We start from the raw sequence: 26,124 nt of genomic DNA on the forward strand, positions 1-26,124 counted from the left end.
AGTGAGACCCTGTCTCTTTAAAAACAAAAACAAAATAAAAAATGGGAGGTTAGGGTGGGAAGAGGGCTGGGGATATTGCTCAGTGGTTAAGCACCCCCTGGGTTCAATCCCCTGTACCAAATTAATAATAATAATAATAAACAAACATATTTTGAAGTACACTACCTAAGGTGAAAATAACATTTTACTACTAAATACAATATCTGAACTGCATACAAAGGTATCTTCCATGATGCTTACTGGTCAAATAATTTTATCAAACATCAGACAGTCTCAATGGCTCCTTAAACAGATATGTGGGAATTAGGACCAACTTCCAAAAGGTGGTTATATTTTTGATCTCTTGATAAATGGCCTAAGTCATTTTTCAGGCCTCTGTGAGGCCTTCTTTGTTACCTTCAGGAAGTTTGGGGCTCCTTGAGTGGGATACCTGTTCTTACCTCTTTCATGGGTTTATGATGACTCTATATGAGTCAGAGAGGTAGGGAAAGTATCTTATCTGTTTGTGTCAAGTACATACCATAATGTTAATACCACACACAGGAACTAAACGGCTTTGCTGTAACAAATAAGTAGTTTAATGGATTGTCTACCTGTCAGAGTGTTTGCAGGAAATGAATAGAAACTTCTACCTATAGGCCACATACTGAAAAATGTTCAGTTCTGGTCTCCTTAGCTCATCAACAGGATTTGAAATAGTTGATCACTAAACTTACTTACTTACTTTACTTATTTATTTATTTACTTTTAGTTTTCGGCGGACACAACATCTTTGTTTGTATGTGGTGCTGAGGATTGAACCTGGGCCACACGCATGCCAGGCGAGTGCGCTACCGCTTGAGCCACATCCACAGCCCATCACTAAATTTCTTGAAATGCTTTCTTATCTTGATTTATAGACCACCACATTTAGCTACTCAGCTAATTTCCTGGCTGCAGCTTCTCAGTTTCACGCGGGTTCCTTCTCGTCTCTTTGACCTCTGAATGTTGAAGAACCTCAGGGTTGAGTCTTGGAATAACTTCTCTTTTTCTAGCTAGGAACTTCATCCAGGTTCCTGGATTTCAAAACTAACTATATGCTACTGACTCCTAAAGGGTATCTTTAGCCTTTTCTCTGAACTGCAGACCCATATAACCAACTGCTTGCCTGACATCGCCAAGCTTAATATGCTTGTTAACCTCAGTTTGTTCAAAACTGATCTGCTGATACACCTCCCAGACTTTTCTCCATCTTAAGTAAAATGACAACTTTTTTTTTTTTTTGAGCAGGGTGGGTGGGTACCAGGGATTGAATCCAAGGGTGTTTAACCACTGAGTTATATCCTCAGTCCTTTTTAATTTTTTATTTTGAGAAAGAGTCTCTCTAAATTGTTGTGGCTGGCTTTAAACTTGTGATCCTCCTGTCTCAGCCTCCTGAATGGTGGGATTATAGGTGTGCACCACCATGCCCAGTGACAACTTCACTCTTGCAGTCACTCGAGCCACAAACTTTGGTGCAATTTTTGATTCTTTTTTTTTTTTTTGGAGCCGGGGATTGAACCCAGGGCCTTGAGCAGACAAGGCAAGCACTCTACCAACTGAGATATATCCCAAGCCCATTGATTCTTTTTTTTTTTTTCATATATATCTCTGCATGTAGCCTGTCATCAAAACCTGTCACTCTAACTACAAAATATATTCTGAATTCAATCTCTGTTCTCCACTTTGATTATTACCACCCTGGTCAAGACTCCATCATCTCTTGTTCATATTATTGTAACCTTAGGTAGACTGCCTACTTCTGCCATTGCACCCCTTATGTTTCATTCATTCATTCATTCATTCATTTATAGTGCTAAGAATTGAACCTGTGCCTCACGCATGCTAGGCAAGCACTCAACCACTGAGCTACAGCCCCAACCCTCTACAGTACTTTTCTTCCACAAAAATGCACAGCCAGGTCCCTCATTTCCTTTAGGTCTTTATTCAAAAGCCACTTCATCTAAAATTTTAATCTTGCTACCAGCATTTCCCATCACCCTTTCCTTTCTTCTAGCATTTACTACTATCTAACAAACTATACATTTTGCCTATTTATCTTATTTATTATCTGTCTCACCTACTAAATATAAGCTCCTCAAGGGCAGGGATTTAATCTAATCTATTTGATTTTCTATTATATTCCCAGCATGTAAAACAGTGCCTGGTACAGAACAGGCACTCAATCAATAGCTGCTTAATAAATGAACATACCCTGAAGCACATATTAAAATTTAAATAGAGATGTTTACAATCGGTGATGTGGTTACTCTTTTTCTATGAGAATATATCTTGAAATGATAAGGATGGTTTTGAAAAAATAATTCAATATATCAACATATATAGCCAACATTTCTATAAATTTATCTAATTTGAAATGAAAATGAGCATTTGTTAGCTTTTACTATCCACAAGCAAATTATTCACAATAATATTAACTTCAGAATTGTGTTTATGCTCAGAAAAACTCTATGGCTATCTTTCTAGCACTATTTTATGTGTAATCATAAGATTATAAATAGAAACCAACACTGGCCTATAATAAGAAAAATAAAATATACCCCCAAATCACAATGATTTAATCTTAAAGTATCTTCTGCTATTTCTTTTTTCTGGAAGTCTCTAGTGTCTTTAGAATAAGAAATATCTGGATGTAAATCTTGTTTTTACTACTTTACTAGCTGTATAACTTCAGGTAATTGATCTATTCTGAGTACAGTTTTCTCGCCTATAAACAGAGGTAATATCTATTTAATGAGAGTATTGGGAAGATGGTACAGTGCATAAACAAAATAGGCATCCAGCCAGGCATGGTGGCTCTGCAATCCCAGCTACTTGGGAAGCTGAGGCAGGAAAATCACAAATTCGAGGCCAGCTTTGGCAACTTAGACCCTTCTCATAAATTAAAAGAGAGAAAAGAAAAAAAGGGCTGTGTTCAGTGGTAGAGTGCTTGCCTAACATGGGTGAAGTCCTGGGTTCAAGTCCCCATACCTTAAAAAAACAAAAAATAGTCAGGCATGGTGGCACATGCCTATAATCCCAGGGATTTGGGAGGCTGAGGCAGGAGGATTTTGAGTTCAAACCCAGGCTCAGCAACTTAGTGAGGCCCTGAGCAACTCAGCAAGACCCTGTCTTTAATAAAATATAAAAAAGGGCGGGGATGTGACTCAGTGGTTAAGTGCCCGTGGGTTCAATCCCGTACAAAAAAAAAGATGTCCAATAAATATCAACTATTGTGAATTATTAGGATAACTCTATATTGTTGTCAAAACCTGTTTTTTGGTTAGACTGGCTGTCCACAGAGTCCCTCACTCATCAGTCTGAGAGTTTCTAGCACATTCAGAATGGAGTTATAAACTATAAAGACACTCAATACATGCAGCTTATGACTGGCTGATTTTGTTTTGTTGTGAGCTACTCACCTAAATAGCCTTGAGTCTTTTTCTGTAGTGCAGTTACTGGGCAGTCTTTATGAGCTAATAGTAGCTGTTTCAACTGAGCCACTTCATTGCGTAGTAATGTGACTTCATTCTGAGAGGGTAGGGAAGAAAAAAAGTATCAAGAAAATTCATCCTCCATTCTTGGATTCCCAATGGTTATCCCTAGACTGTGGATAGAATCTGCTTGGATTTTCCTCCCCAATTTGGATAAGACTCCTGATCCAGCAAGATTTAAAATAGCCAGGGCCAGGAATTCAACGACTATAGTTGCCTAGAATTAAAAGTAGAGATTCATAATAGAAAAAATTACTTCTATTTGAGATTAATATGATTATGCTGAAATTAATAATATATATATTCTTTGACTAAAAAAGGGTACATCTAGGAGTCTGTTTAACAGGACTATTTACTAAAGTGCTTGCAATGTTGACTGCAGCATTATTCTTCTTATAAAAATGAACAATATCAAAATTCATACCATATAATATAACCATACTACAGAATGTACTAATATATAGCTAGGTATTTAAAAGAACGAGGCTATCATGGCTAGGTTTCTAGGAGATACTGTTAACCTATTTATGTTTGAATCAACTCACATTCCCTCCAACTCCCATACAAAAACTATAAATGAAAAAATATTTAGAAATATGATTATCTCTGAAAGGTACATATCAAATTTATTTTCAGGGAAGAGAATGGGACCAGGAAAGGTAAATTAAAAAGGGACCTTGTTGGGCTGGGGATGTGGCTCAAGTGGTAGCGCGCTCGCTGGCATGCGTGCGGCCCGGGTTCGATCCTCAGCACCACATACAAAGATGTTGTGTCCGCCAAAAACTAAAAAATAAATCTCTCTCTCTCTCTTTAAAAAAAAAAAATAAAAAAGGGACCTTGTTGGGGCTGGGGATGTGGCTCAAGCGCTCAAGCGGTAATGCCCTTGCCTGGCATGGGTGGGGCGCTGGGTTTGATCCTCAGCACCACATAAAATAAATTAAAGATGTTGTGTCCACTGAAAACTGAAAAACAAATATTAAAAAATTCTCTCTTCAAAAAAAAAAAAAAGGGACCTTGTTTTCATTGTGTGTGTGTGTGTGTGTTTGAGAGAGAAAGAATAGAAAATTATTCATATTATCTTTGCAATTAAATGTTTTAATAATCAGAAAAAGGGAAAATAACATTCAAGAGAATGGATATAATTGTTCTATTTGTGCTTGTGTGGTTTCTTTTTTCTTTCATTAAGCTACATTTACTGGGGCAAAAACATTTCCCATTGGGTGTTCTATGACCCCAATCAGATTTTAGTAATGATTAAAAAAAAAAACATGCTGGAGTGTTTAATTTTCTCCACCCTAATGGGTCTATGAACTACTGGTTCTAGTAGCAGATTGGGGGGTAGATGGTAAGTCTTTCCCAATTAGGGAAGAGATCTCAATACTGACTATTAAGAGATCTTTTTCTGCATTCTTCCTGGTACAATTTCTGGATCTCTCCTAATTAAAGAATTACCATCATCTGTTATATTGTCCCACTTTTATCTGATCCAATAATTGTTTGGTGCCACTCACACTCAGCTGAATGTTCTGAGAAGTGAGTTCTTCTGCCTTTTTCTCTAGGGAAGACACCCATAGCTTCCGCTTCTGGCGGCAGCGGGAGGCTGCAGCCCGGTTGCGCTCCAGAAAACGTTGCCGCCGTTCGTCTGGATCTTCATCTACTGTGCGCCGCCGCCGCCCCCCAGTACTAGGAGTAGGCTGGGCTGGAGAGACCTGTTGCCCAAGAAGGAAGAGGAGTTACTTGATGGGAACATCAATCCTTTCCAAATCAAACCTGATATTAGGTAGAGTAGTAAGTTCTGGTAAAGATATGTACCAACCTGGTAACCTCAGCAAGTCTTGTCACTATGTCCCTTTGCTGCTCTTTTATAGTAATTATTTCCTTATTCTGCTTCCCATTTCCTTCTAGTCCTCTTAGTATTATACTCAGACAAACCACAGTTCAGTTGAAAAACCAATTATTTTTGAGACAGAAAATGAAACTAGGATCATATTTTGTTTCTTTTTCTTTTTTGGTACCAGGGGCGCTCAATCACTGAGCCACATCCCCAACCCTTTTCACTTTTTAAGGCAGGGTTTCTCTTGCTAAATTGTAAAAGGCTGGCTTTGAACTCACAATCCTCCTGCCTCAGCCTCCTGAGCTGTTGGGATTATAGGTGTGAGTCACTGCCCCTGGCAACAATAGGGTATCCTTTTTTTCTTCGGAGGTTTAAACCCAAAGGCACTTTAACACAGCTACATCCCTAGTCCTTTTTATTATTTATTCTGAGACAAGGTCTCAATAAGTTGCTTAGTGCCTTGCTAAATTGCTAAGACTGGCTTCAAACTTGAGATCCTCCTGCCTCAAGTGGCTGGGATTACAGATATGTACCACTCTGCCTGGCAACTTTTAGGGAGATGGAAATACAATTTTGAGAATCATTGATTTGGATAAGCAATATGTACAAAAAAATTGTATGCTCTAACAGGTTTCAGGAAAGGAGAAAGAAAATGCTTCTATTCATCTCACTATGAGTAAGATACGGGCTTTCATAGGGAGACATGAATTAGTATTTTTAAAAAATTTATAATCAGTAATTAATCACCCTCAGCAAGCTACACCTTTTGTTTGCTTTTAAGAAACGTTTAATTTCTTTATGAAATGATATAGGACTGTCTTTTGTTTTTTAAACTTCAGGCTGAAGTGTATTATCTCTAAGGCACTTATGGATCATCTTCTCTTTCTGTTAGCTGGTACACATAAGAGAAGCCAAATCAATTTGCTAATAGCAACTAAAATTAAACAAATATAGAAAGGTCAGTCATCTGTAGAAAAGAAACTATATGCTATAAAACAAGCCCAAGGTAGATTTGTCTTGGATATGTTGCTAGTAGCAACTATTTCTATAATCCCAGAAATCCTATCAGTTTCATGAAGACAAGAATGAGATTACAAAACACAGAATCTTGTACTCCACTCCATGACCTTTTGAATTATGGTCTCCATTAAGATAGGAAATTAAGAGATGATTTCATTGTTCAGACTAATACTATCTCTCCCTCTTTTTCTTTTTTTTTTTTGGTACCAGGGATTGAACCCAGGACACTTAACCACTGAATCACATCCCCAGCACTTTTTGTTTTTGTAATTTTGAGACAGGGTCTCACTAAGTTGCTTAGGGTCTTGCTAAATTGCTGGTGGTAGCCTTGAATTTGTAATCCTCCTGCATCAGATTCCTGAGTCACTGGGATTATAGGTGTGTGTTACCATGCCTGGCTAATATTCTCTTAAAGAAAAAAGTGAAGAGAAAATTTCAAAGACATTTAATGAATTACAGGCCTTGGTCACTGTATTAAGGGAAGACCTGTCTTCAAGAAATTTACAAAAATTCTCTTGAGAATTTCAAATTTTTCTTTGTCTTGAGCTCATCAGAGCACTTATCAATATGTGCTTTTTAAGGAGGATGGGGGAAAGGGAAGGCTAAGTTCCTCTTTTCTCATAGGCAACTAAGAAACTCATGCAAAGGATGGATATGAAAGGACAGGCCAAGAAAGGAAGGAAAAAGTAATTAGAAAGGAAGGTATGTCCTTTCCTTGGGAGGGAAAGCAGCACAGCTCTGGCAGGGAGCTACTGCTTTAGCATCTCCAGGACTAGCTGGCTTTTTAGGATGGAAGAGTACAGAAGGGTGGGCAGGTTTAGCTTCCAACAAGAAAATTCAAATGAAAGCTTGTGTTGGCGGCCAAGCTTTAAGGCAGCATATGGCCATGAAATGTTTGGACATGTGGTGGTAACCAATGAAGCAGGTGGTGACATCGGGAAAAGAGGGACTGGGCAATGGCTGTTAACTCTAGAAACCAATCTCAGGTCACTGTCACCTGTCCAGTTCACACAATTATGAAAACTGAGGACTAATCAGTTTTCAAAGAATCTTTTTAAAACATACCTCTGAATCAGGCATTTTTAAAAAAGGGACCTCTCTGGATTTTTTTAAAGGATTTTTATTTGTCTGTGATAAAAAAAAAAAGACTGACTTGGTAATAAGAAGGTATTTTTGTGTGTGTGTGTTTTCTTATTTATTTATTTTCTACTGAGCTATTGTACTCCTGAAACATCACATTATATTCATATATTATTATTACATGTTTTTTGTTATAAACACCTAATCCAGTAAGTTTTTTTTTTTTTTTTGGTGTGTGTTTTCTGGGGATTGAACCCAGGGGTGCCTTATCACTGAGCTATATCCTACCCCTTTGAAGCCCTTTTCAGGTTTTGTTGAAACAGCATTTTGCATACCAGTAACCCTGGAGGCTGAGGTAGGAGGATTGCAAGTTCAAGGCCAGTCTAGGCAACTTAGTGATCAAAATAAAAAAAGGACTCAGGAGTGTAACTTAGTGGTAGAGCACCCAATCCTCAGTACCACCCCTGCCCCCCACCAAAAAAAGGAGACAGGGGTTTTGCTAAATTGCACAGGCTGACCTCAAACGCAATCCTTCAGTCTCAGCCTCCCAAGATTAGATTAACCTGAGATTAACAGGTGTGTACCGCTATGCCTGGCTAGTCATTTTGTTTTTTGGTAAGCTTTAATAGGTGGAAAATATATTAGAGGAGACTCCTGTAATAGTGAATAACCTAATGTGGCTTGGGGTGAAGGTTCTGTCACATTTCAGATGATTTTGGAATGCAGATACATTAAACCATTCACATATGAAAAAACAGAGTCCTCCTTTACAACAGCTCTGCAGTATTCAGTCTGCACATACTCCTAACACAAAGGTGGGTAAAGAATGGTGTGGGTTTTTTTTTTTTTTTTGTAGTATTAAGGACTGAACCTAAGGATGCGCTACCAATTAACTACATTCCCAGTCCTATTTATCTATTTGTTTGTTTGTTTATTTATTTATTTATTTTTGTGCTGCTGAGGATTAAACCCAGGGCCTTGTGCATGCAAGGTAAGCACTCTACCAACTGAGCTATATCCCCAGCCCCCTTTTTGAGACTGGTTCTCGCTAAGTTGCTGAGGCTGGCCTCAAACTTGGTAATCCTTAGATCTGGAATTATAAGCGTGTGCCACTTGCCCAGGAAGAATGGTGTGTTTTGCTGCAGTCAAATTGTCAACAAAAACAAAAGTAGCAGGAAGATGTCCAGAAAGCTGAAATCCATTCTTCTCTAGTTGGTTGTTCCTTGAAAAATAGATGTGATATCAACAGTAAGTGTAATACAGGTGGTTCCCCCCAATCCAAAGGCCCAACTGACCTGTGGCTGGGCTGGGGATGGGGCATCAGGATGCTGGATGAGAATCTGGCTCTGCTCTGGACGGGAGGTTACCATGGTACTGGCAGTACCTACCACCATTCCACAACCACCATTGATTGAGGAGACTTGGTGGGTTAGGGTGGCTTTTAGTCTCTATGGGTAAAGGTAAGAAAAGAGAGGTTGTCAAGGGTGAGATTCTATCAAAGATGAAAAACATGGGCTTAAATTATAGTTAAAAATTCTATTCCAACTTTCCCTTACCAGAAAAATTAAAAGAAAATGACAGGGAGAGAAAATGTGCACCTGGATCCTTAAAATGCCTACTCTGTTCCCTGGCTGTCATCCTGGGCACAGTTGGGGGCTGGAGGTTGTTGAAGCAATAGAGTCCAGATGAAAGCTCTCTCATGGAACCTGGCCAGATGCTGGTTATGCAGCTATTCACCTCTTGGCCAGCTCCCCTGCCCACTCACCCACCCTCCATCTGTCACCCTGTAACTAAAACGGCAAGTGTTCCATTCCAAACAATCTGTGCTGCCTCTTTTCACTGCCATAGTCTATGTACCAGGCTCCAACGGTGGGGAGAGTAGATGAGAGTCATGAATCAGGGTCTTTTCTTTTCCAAATCCCACAGCAGGGTGTCCTTAGCTTTGTAAGCCCCAGAAGGTTCCTTTACTCAGCTCACTTGAAAAACCTAACTGATACTACTCCTTTCAGAGGGCCAATATTACCAAGGCTGGTATGTACTCACCATTTTGGCTTCTGATGGTACAGGATGGCCAGAGGGAGAAATGGAGCCACTGCTATTAACTGGTGGGCCAGGGATACCAGGAATGTTGGGCACCATGGACACAGGTCTGGCCAGCTGTATCAAGACAAGAACCAAAACAAAACAAAAAACCATAGAAGGAGGCAATGCCATTGGTTTTCCTAAAAAGAGGTGATTTTGAGATTGGCATTTTAGGGTCTGTTCTAAGTGACCTGCCCATAGGGCATGTAGGAATAGCTTGAGGGAATCTAATCCTTCAGTGTTGGGGCAATTTTTGTGAGAAAGGCTGGGTGGGGCTATACCTTTTTTTTTTTTTTTTCCCCCTTTTGTGTGTGGGATCGATTCTAGGACCTTACATGCACTAGAAAGAGATCTACCACTGAGCTATAACCCTGGCCTGGGGCTATATCTTCAGGAAAACAGTAGGCAATTTGGGAGATGGAATGTGCCAAGTGAAATCAACAATCAGTGGACTGGCAAGATCAATCCTAAAACCAGGAGCCAGTTGTCCAGATGAGGCTCTGTCTAGCATTTCACAGTGCTTGACTGGCAGTGGTTAGTGAAGAGTTTGGGCAGCCTGCCATGCTCAACAAATACAGACCAGAGGCGGTATTTCCCTGGGGCCCCTCTGTGATTATGACTATTCAGGTGGAAAGGAGGGATTAGTGTGTTGGTAAGGTTGGATGACTCAACTATAGAGCTCACCGATATAACAGAAGGCATCTGAACTGGAGGTCCCGGCAGCACAGGCATGGTCTGTCCATTAGCAAGATGCATGACAAGAGGAAGGGAGCCAGTGGGAGACCTTCAAGAGACATGAAGTGAAATGCTCACAATATAGATCTTTTGCCTATGGATCTTCCTCCAATAATGAGCAGATTTTCGATTCTTTTCTAGTTAGGGAAGGGGCAGAGCAGAATTTCAAAATCTAGACACCCTCTCAAAATGGGGAAAAGCAGGGATGCTAATAACCTTACAGATGGAGAAAATGACCAAGTTGTTTTTTTTTTTTTTTTTTCCTTTTTTCTTTTTGTGGGCTAGAAATGGAACCCAGGGGCCTGGCACATGCTCTATCACAGAGTTATACCCTCAGCCCAGTGAAATCCTTGTATCTTAAAAATTAAACAAACTCAATGGTAGAAAGCTAATCCCATTAAGGCTTTAGAACAATTAAATTAACATCCCTACCAATGACATAAATAAGTTCTGTCTTGCCTTAGGCAAGAGGGAGTTGGATTAAAGTTGTCAATTTGCAAAGATGAATTATGTCATTTAATGGTCAAATTTGAATAAATTTCCCTTCTTTCTTTCCATGTTTTGCTCCCCTGCCCCCAAAAGAAGCTGTCTTTAATTTTTCCTAGTGAGTCCAGAGAAGAATAATCTTTAAATAAGCTTAATCCTGACAACACCCTCTTAACCCATGGGTCCTTAATGGTCCCATCAGAAAAATCGTCTGGGCCATGCAAGGAATAAAGAGAATTAGACAAACACAATTAGGGATAGGAAAGACCAAAGACCCTAAATGGGATTGAGAGGACCACTAGACTCAAGGAAGATGACTTGATGGGTTTCAACCTTTCATTTACTTTATAGGTGTGAGGCTGAGAACTAAATATACCTTGTTATCTGGCCTCCACCACGAAGATAAACTTTCTAAAGTTTTATGGATTCTTTTTTTTTTTTTAAGATTAAAGAAGTATGAAACCTCCAAATAAATACTTGCTTGTCTATTAAAAAGGGTAAAGGAGATTCTATTTATGGGAGAAAGACTTCTTTCTTTCTTTTTTTCATTTTAAAAATTTTAATGTTATATATGAAAACAGAATGCATTACAATTCATATTACACATATAGAGCACAATTTTTCATATCTCTGGTTGTATACAAAGTAGAGTAAGAAAGATTTATTTTAAAATCTTACTTTTGTGGTGTTAGAGATCAAAACCAGGAACCCATACATGATAGACAAGCCACTCTACTATTGCGCTACTTCCCCAGCCCTAAAATTTGAGAAATAATCTTAGTTACTCCTTTTTCTTAGATTTCAAAAATACTTCCTATTGTAGAATTTCATAGAGTGTAAAGATTCAGGCTTCACTGTTTCTCCCTGCTCTCTACTTACCCCATTTGCCTGTTGGATGGTGGAGCCTGTGTGATGACTGAGGTTGGGGAAGGAAGGGTTGGATGAAGTGGATCATAGCCTAAGTGGAGAGGCAAGGAACCAGGACGGACGATGGTGGGCGTAGGGGTAGAGATCACAACAGGCTTTGGGGCAACTTCCTGGGGAGAAGAGACCAACATATCACAAAAGGCTTTAAGGGCTGCATATAGGGAAATGCATAATCGGTAAAATCTAGTACAAATTTATTGGAAAGAGCACTACAGTCACTTATATAAATCATGATCTGATTCCATCATGATCATACACTCATACCTCATTCACCCATTCGGTAGGAATGCTAAGTTAAGATCCCTTAGCCATCTCCCTCTCAGGGATAATGGTTAAATAATTGATAATTGGAAAGTCACTTGGAATTTTTGTAGATGCACTATAATACCATATAAATCCAAGGGATTGTTACAACTTTTCATAATTCAGATATTTTCATTCTAAGCTTGATTTTCAAGCATCTTCTGACCTCCAAGGGGGAAAGGCAGATTCACTGGTAATAGGGCAACTCATTTTCTCCTTTAGAACCCTTACAAAAAAGGGCTGTGGAGCTGGGTGTGGTGGCCCATGCCTGTAATCCCAGTGACTCAAGAGGCTGAGGCAGGAGGATCACAAGTTTGAGACCAATCTCAGCAACTCAATGAGAGCCTCAGCAAATTGAGAACCTGTCTTAAAATAAAAAATAAAAAGAGAGCTGGGGACTTCGCTGAGTAGTAAGCTCTCCTGGGTTCAATCCTCTGTATCAAAAAAACAAAAACCAAAATAACCCAACCAAACAAACAAAAAAACCCCAAAATGCTGGGCTGGGGATATAGCTCAGTTGGTAGAGTGCTTGCCTCACATGCATAAGGCCCTGGGTTCAATCCCCAGCACCACAAAAACAAACAAATAAACAAAAAACCCAAAATGCTTAAACAATGATCATACTGCAATAAAAATACTGATTCTCATTGTTAACTTGCTAGGATCTTAGGCTGCTGGTGGCCATATTGGCCTTGAAAGCATCTCCAGACAGTTTATAGTACTTGGTTGCTTATGAAAGGGGAGGGGGTAGGATGCCTGTGATATTAGAGAGAAGGTAATTTTGAGAAGTTACCAAACTAAATTTGGAGGAGAGTAAGATGAGGTACAGTTTACCAACAGTAGATATTAAAGTTAACCAATGGTAGTGCAGTATGGATGAGGAGGAGACATAGAGGGGCTTTTGAGGTTCTAAATAATATATGTTTTTTTTTTTTTTAATTTGGGTGTGAACTACAACAGGCAATCTGCTTTGTGAAAATTCAGTCAGCTATATACTTATTATTTATGTACTTTTCTGTACATATACTATCTTCAGTAAGTTTATAAAAAACTTCATAAAAAGTATCAAGATAATAAAAAACATAATAGAAACCTAGTGGATACTCCCTTTGATTTACTTCCCTATGGGAGTATTATTTAGGTACCAGGGATTAAACCCAGGGACACTTAACCACTGAGCCACATCTCCAGATCTTTTTATTTTTTATTTTGCGACTGAGACAGGGTCTTGTTAAGTTGCTTAGGCCTCACTAAATTGCTCAGACTGGCTTCAAACCTGCGATGCTCCTGCCTCATCCTCCTGAGTCACTGCACCTGGATGTGACTTTTCTTTTTCATTTATTCATTAAAGTATATTATAAACATAAAGTGCATTCATCTAAAGTTATTATAATAAAATGACTTTTTACACATATAAAATCAGAATAGAGACCGTTTCTAGCACCCAGAAGGTTCTCTTGTCTCTTCCCAATCCATGTCTTTCCTTCATGAGAGATATGCACTATCTTTTGTTGTTGTTTTGTTAAGACAGGGTCTTGCTATGTTTCCCAGGCTGGTCTCGAACTCCTGGGCTCAACTGATCTTCTCATCTTAGCATTCTGAGTAGCTGGGACTAAGGAATGTGCACTATCACACCGGTTTAGTACACACTATTCTGGTTCTATCATCAAATACTTTTGCCCCTTCTGGCACCTTATGTGAATGGAATCAAATTATATACTTTTGTGTCTGATTCTTTTGTTGTTGTTCAATATGTTTTGAGATTTATACATACTGCTGTATGATCATTAGTTCTTTATTCTTCTTTTGTGGTGCTGGAGATCAAATTAAGAGCCTCACACATGCTAGGCAAGCACTCTACCACTGAACTATAGCTATAGCCTAGTTTTTTTTTTTGTACCAGGAGTTGAACCCAAGGGCACTTAATTATGGAATCATATCCCCAGCCCTTTTAATATTTTATTTAGAGACAGGGTCTTACTAAAAGGCTGGCTTTGAACTCGTGATCCTCCTGTCTCAGCCTCCCAAGTTGCTAGGATTACAGGCATGCACCACCATGCCCAGCCCAGCCCAATTCATTCTTTTTTCTTTGCTATGTAGTATTCCATTTTAGAAATATAACACTATTGATTGATGGTGCTAGAACTGAACCCAAGACCTTACACATGCTAAGCAAGTACTCTATCACTGAGTTACACCTTCTAGACTCCCACAATTTATTTATCCTTTGGTTGATGGATATTCAGAATGTTTCTAGCTTTTTTGGCTCTTATGAATAAAATTACTATGAGCAGTCTTACATATTTCTTTTGTCAGGCAGGTATTAACTTCTCTCCTACTTAGTAATGGAATTTCTGTGCAAGAGAATAGGCAAAATTTACATAAATTTTCTAAATAATTAATATTCCTTTAAATAGAATCAACCCATTGCATCCAGCCATCCTTCCTATATCTTACATTATTTGTGAATCAAAACTTAATCTTGGGCTGGTGATGTGGCTCAAGCGGTAACGCGCTCACCTGGCATGCACAGGGCGCTGGGTTAGATCCTCAGCACCACATAAAAATAAAAAATAAAGATGTTGTATCCACCGAAAACTAAAAAACAAATATTATAAAAAATTCTCTCTCTCTCTTTAAAAACAAAAAACAAAAAAACAAAAAAAAAACTTAATCTGTCTGGGCTGGGTTTGTAGCTCAGTGGTAGGGTGCTTTCCTAGCATGTCAGAGGCACTGGGTTCGATTCTCAGCACCACATATAAATAAATTAAATAAAGGTCCATCAACAACTAGAAAAAAAAACTTAATCTATCAATTAATATTTGGGATGACTCCTAATAGAGAATTTTACCTTCTCCTTCAGGGGTGGGGAACAGGAGCTAGAGGCAGGACTTTCTGGTGGGGATGAGTCTACCTCTACTGGCTCTTCTTCTTTGATTTTGACTTCTGGTGTGGAAGGCAGAGACATGTCAAGGGGCCCAGCAGCACCCTGTGATGAAAGAGAATGAATAGAGTTCAATTTCATGAATCCCTTTAGGTTGAATCTATCTTTCCAGTTACAAGATGAGAGCATATGCTTCTAAGAAGTTCAGTCCTTGGTCAAAACACTGAACTGCAAGTTAAAGTATGGGTCCTATGCTTTATGTATAATTGGTTAAATCATTTTATCTTCTCAGAGATTCTATTTCCCTAACTCTAAAATGAAGATAAGACTGATGGTAAGCCAATACTTACAAAGACCGGAAAATAAATTAAAAGATATCATTTAAATCCATGTAAATGTTATGATTATAATCTTTTTCAGGAAAGTAAAATGATTTCCTGAATCAAGTGCCTGCCTATTCCCAACCAACTCTGTTGGCCATTAAAAAGCTATGAATACTGGGGCTAGGGTTGTGGCTTAGTGGTAGAGCACTCGCCTGGCATGTGTGAGGCCCTGGGTTCGATCCTCAGCACCACATAAAGATAAATTATAAATGTATTGTGTTCATTTACAACTTAAAAAAAAAAAAAAAAAGCTGTGAATACCCTCTGTGCCAACCAGAATGACTAGGTTACCCAATTATCAAAAACAAATTAAGACGCCGGGCACAGTGGCACATGCCTATAATCCCAGTGNAAAAAAAAAAAAAAAAAAGAAAAAGAAAGGAGAGTCTGATCATCTGATCAGTGAAAGAAATTAGAAATTGTTTTTAGGAACAGGAATGAAAAATTGAGAAAGTAGAGTGCTTTCCTGGCAGTAGTGTGATCACCTCACAGAACTCTGGAGCTTTAAGTGGCTCTGCAGGGAACAGTAAACTATTTGAGATAAATGGTACAGACTCTGACACTGTACCACAAAAAGAGGGCTGATTTCAGTTCAGTTTCATGACAAAGTGGATTTTTTTTTGTTCCATTCATATCCTGCACTTCTTGGTGAAACAGGAGCTTGTTTCTGTCTTACCTTGTACCTTAGTCCCTAGAAGTCTTCTAGGTAGCTAGCTGAATAAACTAAAGATAATCTGTATCTACTACATTAAAGAAGGTAGTAATGGTTCTTTCTCCCCAGTCTGATTGAGGCTGAGGAACAGAAAAAATGGTTTCATTTCTGCCTCATTCTTTCTATATTGCTAAGATATCAGGTCCAATTTGGCTAATTTTCAGAACAATGAAGTCAGAGCTTGGTGGGATTTTAAACCAAAATCTCCAAAAAAGCTGTGGTTCAAGAAAGTTTCAGGCTCATTAAACACTCCTGGAGATCATGTGTTTTTCATCAAGGGTAGGTAAAGACCACCTTGGACAGACAGGTAGAAATATTAAGGGAGGGGCTGGGGTTATGGCTCAGGGGTAGAGCACTCGCCTAGCAAGTGTGAGGCCCTGGGTTTGATCCTCAGCACCACATAAAAATAAATAAATAACATAAAGGTATTGATTGTGTCCTACTACAACTAAAAAATAAATATTAAGAAAAAAAAAAAAAAAGAAATATCAAGGGATGTCCATCGAGGAAATATTCCAACTATGAACTGGCCTCCCAAAAGTGTCAACCAAGCTGAAATGACAGTGGGAAAGACTTGCAGTTTTTTAAGGGAAGCCATTTTTCTTGAATTTTCCTATTAAGAACTTGGTATAAAAATTTCTTATATCCTGGTAGAAATAATCTGACTACTTACTTTGTTTTGAGAGAAGGGGAAAATGGCAGGGGAGATGACATAGGGATGCTGTAAATTATATCACATAAGTTGAGGTAGCAGAGAGATGAGAGACCTGGGTCTCTAAAGTAAAGGTTTCAGAAGACTGTGGCTAGTTCTCCCATTTGAAAGAAGAGCTACATATATATGCCATTATTTTTCCATGCCTTTTTTTTTTTTTTTTAAGTTAGAGGGAGACAGCATGAAATGAAGCTCATAGAAAGCTGTGAAACTTTTGAGATATCTCTGGTGATAAAAACACTTTATCTAGCATTTTTACAATTTAAGCTGGATGGAAAAATCAGGTATAGCTATCTTCATTTACCTGCTGTCCTCCTCTTAGAAAGAGTTTCATTGAAAATTTTTCTTACATTCTGTGTTTTCTATATTCTGATTTGATTCCATGCCTCTCTAAACCATGCAATTATGAGGTTCATGTGTTAATAAATATGTTTGGGGACACAGATATTGGCATCTCTTCTGAATTATTTTGCAATACAAACCTGATTTTATGTTACTTATTTATGTATTTTTTGGTAATGAGAAGTGAACCCAAGGGTGCTTAACAGCTAAGCCACATCCCAGCCCTTTTTATTTTAATTAATTAATTTATTTTGGTGCTGAGTATCATACCAAGGGACATTACCACTGAGCTACGTCCCCAGCTTTTTTTATTTTTTATTTTGAGACAGGGTCTCACTAAGTTGCTTAGGGCCTCACTATGTTGCTGAGGTTGGTCTCAAACTTGTAATCCTCCTGCCTCGGGCTCCTAATCCTGAAATTACAGGTGTGAGCCACTGTGCCCAGCCAGTCCTGATTTTAAGCAGTGACTAAAACCCCTGAATTCTAAAGTAAACTTTGACCTTTCCATTTTTCTTTTTTTTCCCAAACTCCTTATTTCATGGGAACTATATTTCTTTGACTCTGCTTCTTTGACATTTTCCTCTGGCATTCCAAACTAAGGGGTCCTCATGAATCTGGAGTATAAAAAGTTTAAAACCAGAATCACAGAACCTCAGGATTAGAAGGAATTCCAACATTTTTAATCCTTACTGCAGCATTTTCCACTAACTGCTCTATACATCTGTATATATTGTGTGATAGCATCCACCCAGTGATCCTGCTTCTATTCCTGGGCCACAAAGAATAAATTTAATTCCTTTTTTACATAAAAGTTCTTCAAGTATTTCAAGACAACAATTTTATTTGTACTAAATCTCTTTTTCAAGCAAAACTTTCTTAATTTCTTTAAATGTTTCTAAAGTGACATAACTTCTAATTCTTTCACTATCCTGGCTGATCTCCTTAAAAAGACATTAAGAACATCCTTCGTGGGGCTGGGGCTGTAGCTCAGTGATAAAGCACTTGCCTCACATGTGAGGCACTGGGTTTGATCCTCAGTACCACTTAAAATAAATAAAGATACTGTGTGTTCATCTATAATTTAAAAAAAAAATTTAAGAAGAACATCCTTCTTTAATTTTAATGCCCTGAATGGTACTAGAAAGCTATTTGAAGGCAAGAACCACGTATACAGAAATAAAAAATAGAAATTCAATATGTTTATTGATTAGATGACTGAGTAAGAATGGCCCAGAAGAGAAGTCTACTCAGTTTAGAAAAAAGTGGGATTTACAATAAAAACATTTAACAAAATTTGAGAAATTCATACTACCCCTTTTTAATTTTATCTATCTATCTATCTATCTATCTATTTATTTTTTTGGTGCTGGGAAAAAACCCATGGGCATACACAATCAATCCTTTTTATTTTGAGACAGGGTCTTGCTAAGTTGCAAAGGCTGGCCTCAAACTTGTGATCCTCCTGTCTCAGCCTCCCAAGCATCTAAAATTATAGGAATATGCCACTGTGCTTGGCCAATTGATAGTCTTTTAACATCAACATAGTCAAAATAAATTTTTGTTGTTGTTGTTGTTTTGGTGATGCTGGGGATTGAACCTAGGGCTATGTGCATGTAAGGCAAGCACTCTACCAACTGACCTATATCCCCAGCCCAAATAATAAATATTTTTTAAAAAATATATAACTGAAGTTATACTCCACTGGAGGGGTAGGAAGACTGATTTTTGATGAAGACAGAACTGTGCTGATCCACCATCTGAACTCTATCTAAAGTCCTGGATGGAAGACTAGGACTGGTGAGTATTATTTGGTTCTATAGAACCAACCCCATGATTTTGTGCTTTAACCAATTAAGCATATTATCCCAAGATACAATAACAGACTAAACTGGAACATGAGCAGTTATTTATTTTTTTCACAAGTCCCGCCTCTTGCCTTTTTCTCATCCTCATCTGCAGCTTTCTTGAATTCATGTTCAAAGGAGCTAGCTAGTTCATTGAAGAGTCCCACCTCCTCACAGTTCTTCAGGAATCTAGTTGGAGTAGGAGTTTGATCTGTAAACATGAAAAAAAGCAACTTACTTTTGACCTAAAATTAAAACTTGAGAGTACATAGAAAATATGTTTTTATTCTGTTTGGAGACAGGGAGTTTGTTTTATGGCAAATTTGCTTTTATAGCTCTAATAGGTGAAGACTGGTGCTAGGCCACCAGAGGGTGTCTGTGTTGTATTGCCTCAAGACCAGCAGGGGGAACACAGGACAATGTTTTGTGGTTGATTATCCATGTACCCACCTTTCAGTCTGCTTTTTCTTTTTCTTTTTTCTTTTTTGCATCTTTTACAACAAAACAAAACAACCAACACAGGTGAAGTTTTGTGAAATCTCTAGCTTCGAAAAGTAGGTACAGTTAAGCAGTGTTTTCTTTTTAAACTTACCTCTGCTAGGCCTGTTTGTTTGTATTTGAGATGGGATACCTTTCACTATGTTGCCCAGGCTGGTCTGGAACTCATGAATTCAAGTGATTTTCCCACTTCAGCCTCCTGAGTAGCTTGGACTACACACAGACATGTGCTCACTATATCCAGCTTCCCTGCCAGTGCTGAATTAAGTAGGTATAAGCAAATTTATATAAAAATCTGATGAAGAAAAAAAACTGAGGATCATATGGTTGAGCTTGCCTGCTAAAGCTACCAAAAAAGAAATAATGAAAGATGTGGTAGTAAACAACTGTAATCCTAGCTACTCAGGAGGTTGAGGAAGGAGAATTGCAAGTCCAGAACCAGCGTGGACAACTTAGGCCCTGTCTCAAAATGAAAAAAAAAAAAAAAAAAAAAAAAAAAAAGGGCTGGAGCCAGGCATGGTGGCACAAGACTGTAATTCCTGGGATTTAGGAGGTTGAATCAGGAGGATTGCATATTCAAGGCCAGCCTGGGCAAGTTAATGAGAGCCTGTCTCAAAAATGAAAAGGGTTGGGGTATAGCTCAGTGGTAGCATGCCCCTTGGTTCAATTCCTAGTACCCGCCCACCAACACAAATAAAAGGACTGGGGATGTAGCTCAGAGGTAAAACACTCCTAGATTCTATCCCCAGTACCAAAAATAATAATAATAAAAATTTAAAACGAAGAAAAAGGAATGGTGCCTAGTCTTTCAGTGGTTACCAAGTTATGGATCTGTTACCTTCTGAAGGCGTTCCAGGCAAATCTAGGCACTGGGGAGCAAGAGAGCAATACCATGAGCTAGAAAAGGAAATTGCAAACAATAGGGCTCATTTCACAGAGACCAGGGCCCAGAGCAAATTCCGGAAACCAGGATATTTGGATTTAGACTTGCCGGCCAAAATATCCCCAAAGGGGCAATGCAAATCTTTTCCTTAACAGAATGCCTCTGCTCTTAGGGAGAGGTCTTGGTAATCCAGGGGAACTTTTCAAGCAACTTGAATTTCAGATTTGAGCTTCCCTCTCCTTACCCTGCTTCTCTGGAAAAGAAAAGATCCTATTCCTTGATCTCAAAACTCTACAATGGTTTTACTTGCTACAATGCTAGTCCCCTCAGTGATTAATCTCCTATGCCCAAAAAACTAGACTGAATGATAAACAGGACAATTGTTTAAATTATATTTTAAACAATGAGACCTAGGGTCAAAATTGACCATTCTAGCAGGATCACTTAGAAATAATCCCACAGGATTTTCCATGGAAACAACATTTTTTATTTTTAAACTTAGAAAAGCTCTTCTGAATCAGTGTGTTTAGAAAAGTTACCACTACCTCCCAAAATAGTTTTAAAAGGTTCTCCTGCAGCTTTGGTTGGCTAACAATTTCCTTCCACCCCAGAGCAAGTAGAGGTAGTATCATCTTTTATACTTAGAATGCTTCAGAAAGGGCACATAACAAAATTATGAAACTATAACTCAAGTGTTCAGAAGGGGCAGCTAAGGGCCTGGTGATGACAGAAGAGGAACTCTGGACTTGTGATCTGAGGCTCACAAACTTTTCCCACCCCCTGCTGTTCATAGTCATTTATAATTTTTATTTTAAAGGTTCCTTTATGTTAAACCTAATTCCTCACTTTCCAGGTGGCCTCTAACCTTCAGGGGATGTGGTTCCTGAACAAATGGACTAAAAACATGTAAGAAAACCTTTAGCCTGCCCTGATGATTCCTAAAATATAAATAAGTATTTACTGAATATTGTCTTTTGTGTTTTGGTGCTTCAGTGCATACACTTGGGTATAAACTGGGGGAGGGATGGGAGTATAGACCAAATATAAGACCTGGGTCTTATCCTAGAGAACTAAGAGAAAGTTTTCTAGTTGAAAAAATAAAATGAATATTCATGGATAGCATCACACTGCGATAGCATGGCAGTGTACAAAATCAGTGCTATGTATACTGAGGAATAAAATTGTCACAGAAATTAAATACAGACACATTAATGACATAATAACACATAAAGTTGTTAGAAAAAAATTTAAAGAAGTAGGATTTGAGCCAGGCCTTAGAGAATAATCTCCCATGTGCTCTTGCATTTGTCCAAGTTGTCTCTCAGCATTCAAAGCACTATTTACTCACCATATCTGGAGGCTAAGGAGAGTAGTGTAGGTAAAGGCCCAGAGAAAGGCAGAGTATGGTTACCATGATTATGGATGAGGAGAAGGTATGTCTAATTAAGATAATTACTTTTTTTAATATTTATTTTTTGTAGTTGTAGTTGGACACAATAACTTTATTTTATTTATTTATAGGTGGTGCTGAGAATCGAACCTAGGGACTTGAACGTGTGAGGCAAGCGCTCTACCTCTGAGCCATAACCCCAGCCCCAGATAATCATTTTGTAATAAATAAATTCTATAGAAAGTTGGGTGAATAACAGAGGGCTAAGTTATGGACAGCTGAAATCCCAGGTATAAACAGTTTTAACCCATTAAGTCCCATCTTTCCAATTCTGCAAATATTTCGAGTAAATTGAAACCAATGCATTAAGATAGGTTAGAAATCATAATCTAGAGCTTATATATCCTTTATTATTATTTTTTTTTGAAAAATAGTTTTAGTTATAGATGGACACAATGCCTTTATTTATTTATTTAGGTGGTGCTGAGAATCGAATCCAGTGCCGCACACATGCTAGGCAAGTGCTCTACCAGAGCCATAACCCCAGCCCCTATCCTTTATTATTAAGAATGAGAATACAGGTGGGTGTGGTGGTACATGCCTGTAATCCCAGCACCGAAAGAAGATTGAAAGTTCAAAGCCAGTCTCAGCAACTGAGTGAAGCACTGAGCAACTTAGCGAAACCCTGTCTCAAAAAGAAAAATAAAAAAGGCTGAGATATGGCTCAGTAGTTAAGCACTTCTGGGTTCAATTCCTAGTACCAAACAAACAAACAAACAAAAAAAGAAATGAGAACATATTGTTCATATAGGCAAGTAGGACAAAGGGCAACTATGGTATCTGGGACAATGAGACAAAAATGGGTTAACATAAAATAATGACAGATTTTGACCATAAGAGTAGAATTTAAGAAAGACTGACTTTTCAGTAGTATGGTAGATAGACTAGTCAAAGAGGCCAGCTAGGAGAGTTTAGAGGAATCTAAATATAATGAGGACAGTGGCAGGAAGAACAGGAATGCTATGATTTGGATTCCACTTAATGTTAATTCTCTCAGTATTCATGTTGTTTGTATTGTTCACTTGTATTTTTTTGTGCAAATAGTATATGTTTTTCATGTATATATGTCCTGCTTTAATTAAGTATGTTTTACCTACAGAGATAACATCCTATCCACTCTTCCCTAAGATCTTCAGGTTTTAAGAATTACTGATGACACTGTTTCTATTCGTATCCTTTTCTCAGGGATTATGAATCTACAAGCTCCTGGAAAAATACCTGGTGCACTCAGTAGATATTCAATAAATATTTGCTGAATTAATATGGAATATGGGATTTATAAGAGGTTCTGTCCTTCTCCATGTCTAGGATAGCATTTTGGCTAATAATACTTAAGAGAAATTGTGCTTTAATTGATTTATTAATTGATGTGATAATCTCCAACTAAATACACTATTGATTAAATATTAGCTTGGGTTAAATCAGAACCTTTCTTGGTATCCAAAGAAAAAGTCCACTTTGGTTTTTGTATGTCTGTCTAGCTGCAAACGGTACAAAAGAACTACTGTAAGATTTGAGAGTGGTTACAAAGAGTGCTCCCTTGAGAATGTCGCATGGAAGCAAGACAACATCTAAAACAACTGGTGAAAGGTTCCAGGTCACCCAAATTGGCTTGGAAAAGTCCCACTGACTAAATGTCTTGTTTGGGTTCTGGAAATGTGCCCTCAACAGTGTCTGGGTTCACAAGGGAAGTTGAATTTACGAACTGATAATCAGCCTGCTGGAAGAAAACTGACACCCAGTGGAAGAGAAACAGCCAGCCTAAGTGGGCTTTTTTGCCTTTTTTCTACCCCTTCACTGTGGGTAGGGGGAAATGTCAAAGCCATCTCTTGTCTGTAAATCTTCTAAAGGCTTAATAAATAGAAAGCAAGGAGAGAATAGATTGAAAAAAGCTAGGACAAAGCCTCAATACATTTATTCTCAAAAACCACAGAACACAATCTCATTATTAAAAACAGTGGAAAGCATAATAGAAATTTGGGAGCTTTTAGTGTTCCTTTTTCCTGATTAAATGCAGATCACATAAGGGATCTTGATTGGAGAAGGGGAGAACAGCTCCCAGTACATCTGGTCCCTGGTATTAATCTTAACTGTCTGGTGATAGCAAGGCTTGTGGCTTTTGGGGCAGCAAATACCTGCGATGATGACTGAGTCAGTTCGGGCTGGGCCAAATTTCAATGTCATCTCATGCTTGTGTTTATGAACTGCCAGGTGGTCCTCATTTGTAAATCTCTGAAATGAAACGGAAATAGAGATGTGAAACAAACAAACAAAAAACTCCACCAATTCAATGACCTTTTAAAATATCCTAAACCAACATGCTGCAAAGAGATTGGTCCCTAGAAAGAGAGAATGGAAGAGAGAAAATATTGGAAGTGATGGAAAAGGAGAAGAGATGGAGAAAAAAGGTGCCAGGAGGCAGGGAAGAGAGAAAAGGGAAAAGACCACAGCACCAACTGCTCTGTAATATCAGGTCCAAATGATAGAAATGGACAGATTGTTGGTGGAGTAGGGTCCAGGAGGAGGCTCCAAATGAAAAAAAACAGTAAGACAAACTTGCAGTGAACAAGGGGAAAACAATTTTTATTAATAATAATAAAGAGAGAAGAAGGGAAAGGCTGGGCACTTGGTCATCACAAAAATAGGACATTTCAGAACAAAGCTCTCCATGGTGGAGCTGAATTGGACTATTTTATGAGGGGACTAACAGGGAGATAAATTATGCAGGATTAGGAGAATCATTTAACTTCCTGGCCCCCACAGTGCTGCAGCAGGCGCCTGCGTGGCTATTTGGCTCAGGGTTTTAATGAGCCAGGACAGAGCTATAGAGGACAGAGGCCCAATGGCCAGCAATAATGGCATACACAGCCCCATTGGCCAAATGTTGTCTCCCCTCATCGGGCAGCCTGCCTGGGCTCCATCAGCCATAAAGGGGCTGGTACAATGCTGCTAGCTGTATAATGGAAGAATAAAAATGTAAGGGAAAAAAAATTAAGGGTAGGGAGGAGCCTGTAGGCAGGATGAGGGAAGAGAAAAGGAGAAGGCACAGAGATTTTATTTGTTCAGGGGCGTGGATGAAAGAACAATGAAGAGGTGCAACAAAGTCCACCCCAGTTTATGACTAGGTAAGACAGGGTTACTGGACAATAATTTATACTTCTACCTCTTTAAAAGGAGGAGGTGAAAGGAACAGATGAACAGCAGTAATTCAAAAGAACAGTACTCTCAAACGTCCCTTTGTGGCTACTGGTCATGTTCCTTCATTAAAACATGCCTACAACACAGTAACTGCCGGGATGCTGCAGCTTTCCACAGCTTCTTCAACAGGGAGGCTCTGAAACATGATTCTATTTGTCTTTTTGTTTCTAAAAATAGTGATTGATGGCTTAATCCACCTTTCTCTTTCATATATATATAGACATAGAGATATAGACCCCCCACAAAACACCACACTTTCAACCCTCCTTTCCACAACTCATCTGCAAAACAAATACACAGGAGTTGGTCCCATTCTAGTTCCCACCCCCATCCAGAAAACAACACTAAACTGTTTCAGCTCCTTTATTTTACCCCAAAGTAGCTTTTTTCCAAATTCACTTCTAAAGCCAGGTTAAGATCCACATTCTTTCCAAGCAAGGCAGATGTGGCCTAAAGGGCACAGGGAATTTTCAATTAAAAGTGAAGATCCAAGAAGTCAGTCAAAAGAAAACTACCTTAGTGGTTTCTAATGGATCTAAGACAAAAATGAACAAAATATAGGAAAATTTCATCAAGAACTATAGTTTTCTCTATTATTGGTAAACCCCATACACGAACTTTTTCAGTTACAGATTTTCCCTAAGGGATGGTAGGAGTGGAAGGATAGGTGACAGTCTGTTAACCAGGGATATATATGTAGGTTAAACAAGTTACTATACAGGGTCTGTGATTGCTTTGTATTTGATAAAAGGAAATAAGCAGAATTGTCTACAAGGGGAGAAAAACAACAACATAAAAAAACCCATCAAAAACATCCTTTTAAGGGGAGACAAAAGGTAGTGGATTAAACAGACTTGTTGATACTGGTAATTTCAGGAATCTTTTTCAAAAATATGTTTATAGGCACTTCAAGGAAATTTCATGCAGGTAGTTTGAAAAACTTTGAACAATGTTCTCGAACCTGAAAGAATTGACTTTAAAAAGAATTTTCTTTTGTAGTTGTAGATGGACAGAATGCCTTTGTTTTTATTTTTTTAAATGTGGTGCTAAGAATTGAACCCAGTGCGTCACACATACTAGGCAAGCGCTCTGCCACTGAGCTAGCCAAAGAATTGACTTTTAAGCAAGAAATCCTCCTCTACTATCAGAAATCTAGTTTGCTTTAAAATAAGCTGATAGTAAGATTTTAAATCTCTATCAGGTTTGGGTCTAGTTAAGATTGTTCAGTATTTTATTATT

General features: G+C 38.4%; 1 protein-coding gene across 4 annotated transcripts in view; it reads right to left on the bottom strand.

Annotated features, from left to right (window-relative positions):
* The window catches only part of Atf7 (activating transcription factor 7), a 100,310-nt gene that overhangs the window by 6,788 nt on the left and 67,398 nt on the right, over positions 1 to 26,124 (bottom strand). For 3 of the 4 annotated variants that reach the window (XM_015493548.2, XM_015493546.2, XM_048802822.1), the window contains exons 3-11: positions 23,823 to 23,919; positions 18,949 to 19,067; positions 14,831 to 14,968; positions 11,629 to 11,786; positions 10,213 to 10,312; positions 9,490 to 9,603; positions 8,742 to 8,894; positions 5,024 to 5,221; positions 3,441 to 3,549 (exon numbers count right to left, since the gene is read on the bottom strand). In XM_015493548.2, coding sequence (XP_015349034.1) covers positions 3,441 to 3,549; positions 5,024 to 5,221; positions 8,742 to 8,894; positions 9,490 to 9,603; positions 10,213 to 10,312; positions 11,629 to 11,786; positions 14,831 to 14,968; positions 18,949 to 19,067; positions 23,823 to 23,919 — 1,186 coding nt within the window. Of the gene's footprint in view, positions 1 to 3,440; positions 3,550 to 5,023; positions 5,222 to 8,741; positions 8,895 to 9,489; positions 9,604 to 10,212; positions 10,313 to 11,628; positions 11,787 to 14,830; positions 14,969 to 18,948; positions 19,068 to 23,822; positions 23,920 to 26,124 lie in introns of those variants that run through there. The other variant, XM_048802823.1, reaches the window with a different exon arrangement.

This window comes from Marmota marmota, unplaced genomic scaffold (genome assembly GCF_001458135.2).
Source record: "Marmota marmota marmota unplaced genomic scaffold, marMar, whole genome shotgun sequence".
NCBI lineage: Eukaryota > Metazoa > Chordata > Mammalia > Rodentia > Sciuridae > Marmota > Marmota marmota.